Raw genomic sequence first — 6,953 nt, forward strand, 5'->3', positions numbered from 1 at the left:
CGAGATGCAAAAGAACTGGATTGGACATGGCGTGAAGGTAAATACATGTTTTAATTATACTATAAAAGTGCAAACAAAAGGCGGAGACACAACTTGACTAAGGAAACAAAAATGAGCACTTAGGCAGACTATGGGCACGAAACAAAAACACTTACTGTGACACGAATAAACAAAAACTCACATGGCAAGAAAAGAGCAGCATGAACTATGACAGCATGAACTATGACAGCATGAGCAGAGTGAGAGTGATGACAAACGGAGTGATGACGCCAGAACGACCAACAGAAAATGACAGGCTTAAATAGTCTCTTCATGAATGAATACAGGTGCGTGAGTCCAAATGAGTCAGGTGAAACCAATGAGTTGTCATGGAAACAAAACAAGGAAGTGAAAAAACAGGAACTAAAAGAGTCCAAAAACCAACAGAACATAGCCAAACAAAACATGATCAAAAGACATGACACTTGCGCAGTTAGTGGGTCCATGACCATGACTTCTGTTTTGTTTGATCAGCCGTTTTACTGCCGTGTTACAGACACCGTTTGGAAACAATGAAGGTATGTAAATAAACATTTACAGAATATTTCTGTGTAAATAACTCATTTCACAACGTTTATATCTGCCACTTATAGACCAGTGTGGCTTATAGAATGGAAACATATTATTTCCTTCAAAAATTTAGTGGGTGCGACTTATATAGCGGTGCGCTCTATAGTCTGGCTACTTTACACTAAATGACATACAGTATCTCAAATAACTAAAGCAGGGATGTCCAAAGTGGGGCCTGGGGGCCATTTGTGGTGGTGGCACATTCTAAAGTGGCTATTACAAAAAAGAAACACATTTACAAACAGAATAAAAGAATAAAGAGGTGAAATGTTATGATAAAAAGTTGCAATGTTGACTCTAATAACACAAAGCTGCCATGCAGGCTGTTTTGTCTTCAAAATTGCTATTGCTTAAAAATAATAATGAATCAAAATCAATGTTGTTATGAATTATTGACATGTTAAAGTATTCAATTACTTCACATCAAATATTACACTTTGATCATGTTTGGGGGGTAAAATATTGCATGTTTTGTGTGTTTGCCATAAAAAGTAGGTTAGGTTGCTATCAGCATACTTCAGTCATCAACAATTGCATCATCAGAGAAATGGACATTGAAACAGTGTAGGTGTGACTTGTACAGAGTTCAGAAAGCATAAGAACAAGTATATACATTAGATTATTTACAATCTGGGGAGGGTGTTAGTCTAGGGTTGTAGTTGCCTGCAAGTGTTGTTTTAGTGCGGTTTTGAAGGAGGATAGAGATGCCCTTTCTTTTACACCTGTTGGGAGTGCATTCCATATTGATGTGGCATAGAAGGAGATTGAGTTAAGACCTTTGTTGGATCGGAATCTGGGTTTAACGTGGTTTTCTGTACCAAGGATGTTGTTGTGGCTTGTGCAGCCCTTTGAGACACTTGTGATTCAAGGCTATATAAATAAACATTGATTGATTGATTGATTGATTGATTGATTGAAGGCTAGGTTCAGCTTTTGCAGTGTGCCGTTGTGATGTGGGTGTGTGTTTGTATGAGTGGACAGAGTGTGTATGAATGTGATTGTATGCATTAAACTACGGCCCGCGGGCCGGATCCGGCCCACCGGCGTCCAAAATACGGCCCGCGGGAAGTCCAAAGTTAAAAAAAACCAAAACATATATATATATATATATTATTATTATTATTATTTTTTTATTTTTTTATTATTATTTTTTAAATCTGTTCTTCCTAATCCATTTTCTACCGTTTGTTACTCTCAGTGTCTCCTGGCCGCCCAGGCAAATCATATGGTCTAAAAATGGGTATATGTATATATATATATATATATATATATATATATATATATATATATATATATATATATATATATATATATATATATATATATATATATATATATATATATATATATGCATATGTGTATATATATATGTATATATATATATATATATATATATATATATATATATATATATATATATATATATATATATATATATATATATATATGCATATGTGTATATATATATGTATATATATATATATATATATATATATATATATATATATATATATATATATATATATATATATATATATATATATGTGTATACATTTATTTATATATATATATATATACATATATATATATATATATATATATATATATATACAGCCCGGCTCCTGGCCAAATTGTGTTAACCCAACGCGGCCCCCGAGTCAAAAAGTTTGGGGACCCCTGATGTACAGTGAATGTACGTGTGACTGTATGTATGTATGTATGTATGCACGTACAGTATGTATGTACGTACAGTATGTATGGACCGTATGTACGTACCGTATGTACATACTGTATGTATGTATGTACATACTGTGTCTATGTATGTATGTACAGTATATACGTACGCATGTATGTATAGTCCATACATACATGCGTACGTATATACGTACGTACGTGTGTATGTATGTATGTGTGTATGTATGTATGTATGTATGTACAGTGTATGTATGTACAGTATATGTATGTACCGTATGTACGTACCGTATGTATGTACATACTGTATGTATGTATGTACGTACCGTATGCATGTATGTACAGTATATACGTAGTCTGTATGTATGTATGGACTGTATGTACGTACGTGTGTTTGTGTGTATGTATGTACACAAGTATGTATGTAGGTAGGTAGGTACGTGTGTATGTATGTACGTACGTGTGTATGTATGTACACAAGTATGTAGGTAGGTAGGTACGTGTGTGTGTATGTATGTATGTATGTGTGTGTGTATGTATGTAGGTAGGTAGGTAGGTAGATGGCCACAGACAAGGCAGGGCAGGAGAAGAGGAGGCGCCACACCCACGCGGGCAGGAAGAAGACGGGACGCCGCGCCTTGTGTTTGTTTTTTTTCCTCCAACATTTAATAAGTGAAGTCAAGTCAGGTGATTGCATCATGTCTGCCAGAATTAAACATGGAACAGGCCCAAGAGGAGGATTACTGGAACCTTAGTTGCAGTGAGTCATCCTTTTGACTGTGGTTACAACATGAGTCCCTCTGGAGGAATGTCAAGACCAGAGTGGGAGTGTTCCACAGCAGACAATGAAGCTGGCGTGTGCATGAAGAAGAGCAGTTGTTCTTCACAGGAAATGTTCCTCACCATGAAGCTTCAACTACAACTACAACTACAACTTGTAGGGGCGGCGTGGCGCGGCGCAGTGGAAGAGTGGCCGTGCGCGACCCGAGGGTCCCTGGTTCAATCCCCACCTAGTACCAACCTCGTCATGTCCGTTGTGTCCTGAGCAAGACACTTCACCCTTGCTCCTGATGGGTGCTGGTTAGCGCCTTGCATGGCAGCTCCCTCCATCAGTGTGTGAATGTGTGTGTGAATGGGTAAATGTGGAAGTAGTGTCAAAGCGCTTTGAGTACCTTGAAGGTAGAAAAGCGCTATACAAGTACAACCCATTTATCATTTATAACTCAAACTACTTCCACACGTTGATATTCTTCATCACCATATATTGTAATGTTTGTGAACGTTAAAGGCTCTCTGTCATTAATGTGTCAAAAACAAGTCATATATTATATATTTGTTTACATTTAACTCTTAAATATCAACTTTAGATCAATCCATTGTTGTGTTATGTTTTTTTATGCTCCTTTCGTTTTAAAGAAAAACATTGGCAAAAACACAAACAATGCAATACTTTCCCCAAAACACTTTTCATAATGAAATATTGAATGTGAGCCTTAAATAAGTAAATTATTCATACCAACATTGCGTATGATTCATGAATATTTATTGAACGATGACAATTGAAAAAACAAATCAGACTGAAGGTCTCAGGGATCCAAAACGCCCCCACTTGTAAAAGTGTTAAATAATAAGTCAATTACAGTAAGAAGAGGATTTATCTCGTCTCAGTTTACCTGACACATGAAACGTGACAAATTTGGGGGTTGCACTAGCCACTTTAGCCGCCAGATGGCAGTAGAGTGTCGAGTGTCTTAAAATGTGTTTTGTGGCAATTCCAACTTTGATCAAAGCGTCACTTGCTATGTCGAGTGGAGCTTTCCATCATTTCCAGCAGACTGCCTTGCAAAGTGGTTAACCCCCCTCTTTCCTCTCACGAAGTGACAGTTTAATACTTTTAAAAAAAAAACAGCCGACACGGCAGCTTTGTGTTATTATTGTCAATATTGTAGCATTTTCTTGTAACATTTCACCTTTTATTCCACTTTTTTCTGTAGTTTTTTTGCAAGATAACTTTTTTTTTAAATGTGCCAAATGATCAGCGGGCTGCACTTTAGTGATTTGAACTCTTCACAGACATGCGTTCCTACACTTGATCTCTCCTAAGAAGTGCTCTCCAGATGAGTTCTTTTCAGCCCAAGCATCACTTGCATCACTTCAGTGTTTTTCTTTGCTTTTCATGCTTTTACAGGTCAGCTTTGCATTCTTGTGAAAGGCAGATGTGAATGTGAGGACCATTATTTGTTGTCCATGTGGTGTGTGGACACAGGAAGTGGTGTGTTGGCCCACAGACAATGGACCATTGTCATGTTGGACCACATCTCTTTCTGGCTCACAACAGAACCGTTCTAAAGACACACACACACACACACACACACACACACACACACACACACACACACACACACACACACTTGTTTCAGCCACTTACTACTGATGCGTGTTTGTTTATTAGAAACATTTAGTATGAAGTTTAGGGATTTTTTTTCTTCACACATCACTCGTACGTTTCAAAGCTATCATTTATGTCAACAAAGACTGTTTACTAGGAGGGTAAAAAAAAAAAAAAAAAGATTTTCAGATTAATTGCAATTCTTATTTGTAACGATTGTTATTCGGTTAAAAAAATCGAAAATCAATTTTTTCTTTACTTTTTTCAATGATATTGTTGATGTAGATGCCCGTATTTGCTGAGTGTTGTGTTTTCTTTTAAAATATACCGGTGCACTCTATAGTTCGGAAAATACTCGTACTCTTTAGGTGCACTGACAAAAAGTGCTATCCTACCCTATCCCATATTGAGTGCACATTTAAATGATATTTGTGAAATAATGTTAAAATGTGTGTATAATTACCTATAAAAACACAAAGCAGCGTTTGACTTATGCAAGCCTGTTTCAGCTTCTTCAAAAGATGCATTTTTAAATGGTTTGTGTGTCTGGAACTGTATCTGCAGTGGTCAGTCTGCTGTTCAAAACGTGTGGTGGAGTTCACATTTAGGCAGCTCCACCCTGGAATTCAAACTTCAGCTCAAACCTCAATGTTGTGGAAGACCAAGGGAAAGGAAAGGGAGCGTAGCGACATGTGAAATCATGCTGTACATCTGCTTGAATGAATCTGGCTATATATATATATATATATATATATATATATATATATATATATATATATGTATGTATGTATGTATGTGTGGGGAAAAAAATCACAAGACTATTTCATCTCTACAGGCCTGTTTCATGAGGGGGGGTACCCTCAATCATCAGGAGATTTTAATGGGAGCATTCACATACCATGGTTTATATAGGGCACAGAGTGGGTGGGTACAGGCTGGTCTAGGGGCGTGGTGATTGGCTCATGTGTTACCTAGGAGGTGTTTCCGTCTGTGGCGGCATGCTGTTACAATTTCGCTTCGCTTGTTGAGGGATGACAGGTCTGGACGGTAAAAAATAAACAGTTTCTCTTTCAAGCATAGGTTGCATCTTTTATTACCACTATTGTAAGGTGTGCTGGATGCAAGAATTTGCCATGTTATTGAATATTCAACATTATTGTCTTTGAGGTCCCAAATGTGTTTGCTGAGTTCTGTGGTATTCCGCAGGTTTTGGTTCCTGAAAGAAGCCTTGTGATTGTTCCATCTGGTTTTGAATTCTCCCTCGGTTAATCCTACATATGTGTCGGATGTGTTAATGTCCTTGCGTATTACCTTAGATTGGTAGACAACTGATGTTTGTAAGCACCCCCCGTTGAACACATTTGGGACCTCAAAGACAATAATGTTGAATGTTCAATAACATGGCAAATTCTTGCATCCAGCACACCTTACAATAGTGGTAATAAAAGATGCAACCTATGCTTGAAAGAGAAACTGTTTATTTTTTACCGTCCAGACCTGTCATCCCTCAACAAGCGAAGCGAAATTGTAACAGCATGCCGCCACAGACGGAAACACCTCCTAGGTAACACATGAGCCAATCACCACGCCCCTACGCCAGCCTGTACCCACCCACTCTGTGCCCTATATAAACCATGGTATGTGAATGCTCCCATTAAAATCTCCTGATGATTGAGGGAACCCCCCTCATGAAACAGGCCCGTAGAGATGAAATAGTCTTGTGATTTTTTTCCCACACATACATATATATATATATATATATATATATATATATATATATATATATATATATATATATATATATATATATATATATATATTACATCTCATCTGTCAATGCAATAATTCAAGTATCAATAATAGTTGAATATTACTTACACCTACAAAGTCTCTAGGGCAGAAGCGTACTATCCAGTAACCCAGTATCCAGTAACAAACGTGTCTGCATCGTTCAACCTACTGCATGAACTTCACGTGGCCATAAGGTGTCGCCAAAAAAAACAATTGCCACTTCACTTCAACTTAAAGACAGCAGAGGTCCATTCCATAATAAATAGATGTGTTTTTCATTTGACTTGATCAGGCCTCCTCTGATATTCCACTCTACAAAATGATAAAAGTATGTATGATTCGTGCTGATATCGGGGGCTGTCACAAACAACTCATCATTTTCTGTTACGCCCCCAGTAAGGAAAAAAGCATTCCGCGCCCACTCACTCTCTGTAGGATCTATTAATATTATAATTTGTCTATAAAATAGTTA

At 37.2% G+C, this 6,953-nt stretch overlaps 1 protein-coding gene across 1 annotated transcript in view; it reads left to right on the top strand.

The window, feature by feature from the left end:
• The first annotated feature begins 2,861 nt into the window (after positions 1-2,861).
• The window catches only part of LOC133615140 (caspase recruitment domain-containing protein 11), an 82,335-nt gene continuing 78,243 nt past the window's right edge, over positions 2,862-6,953 (top strand). Inside the window, exon 1 of the mRNA XM_061973501.2 lies at positions 2,862-2,943. Within this exon, the coding sequence (XP_061829485.1) occupies positions 2,862-2,943 (82 nt within the window). The remainder of the gene's footprint in view (positions 2,944-6,953) is intronic.

The sequence above is a fragment of the Nerophis lumbriciformis genome, linkage group LG22 (genome assembly GCF_033978685.3).
Source record: "Nerophis lumbriciformis linkage group LG22, RoL_Nlum_v2.1, whole genome shotgun sequence".
In the NCBI taxonomy this organism is placed as follows: domain Eukaryota; kingdom Metazoa; phylum Chordata; class Actinopteri; order Syngnathiformes; family Syngnathidae; genus Nerophis; species Nerophis lumbriciformis.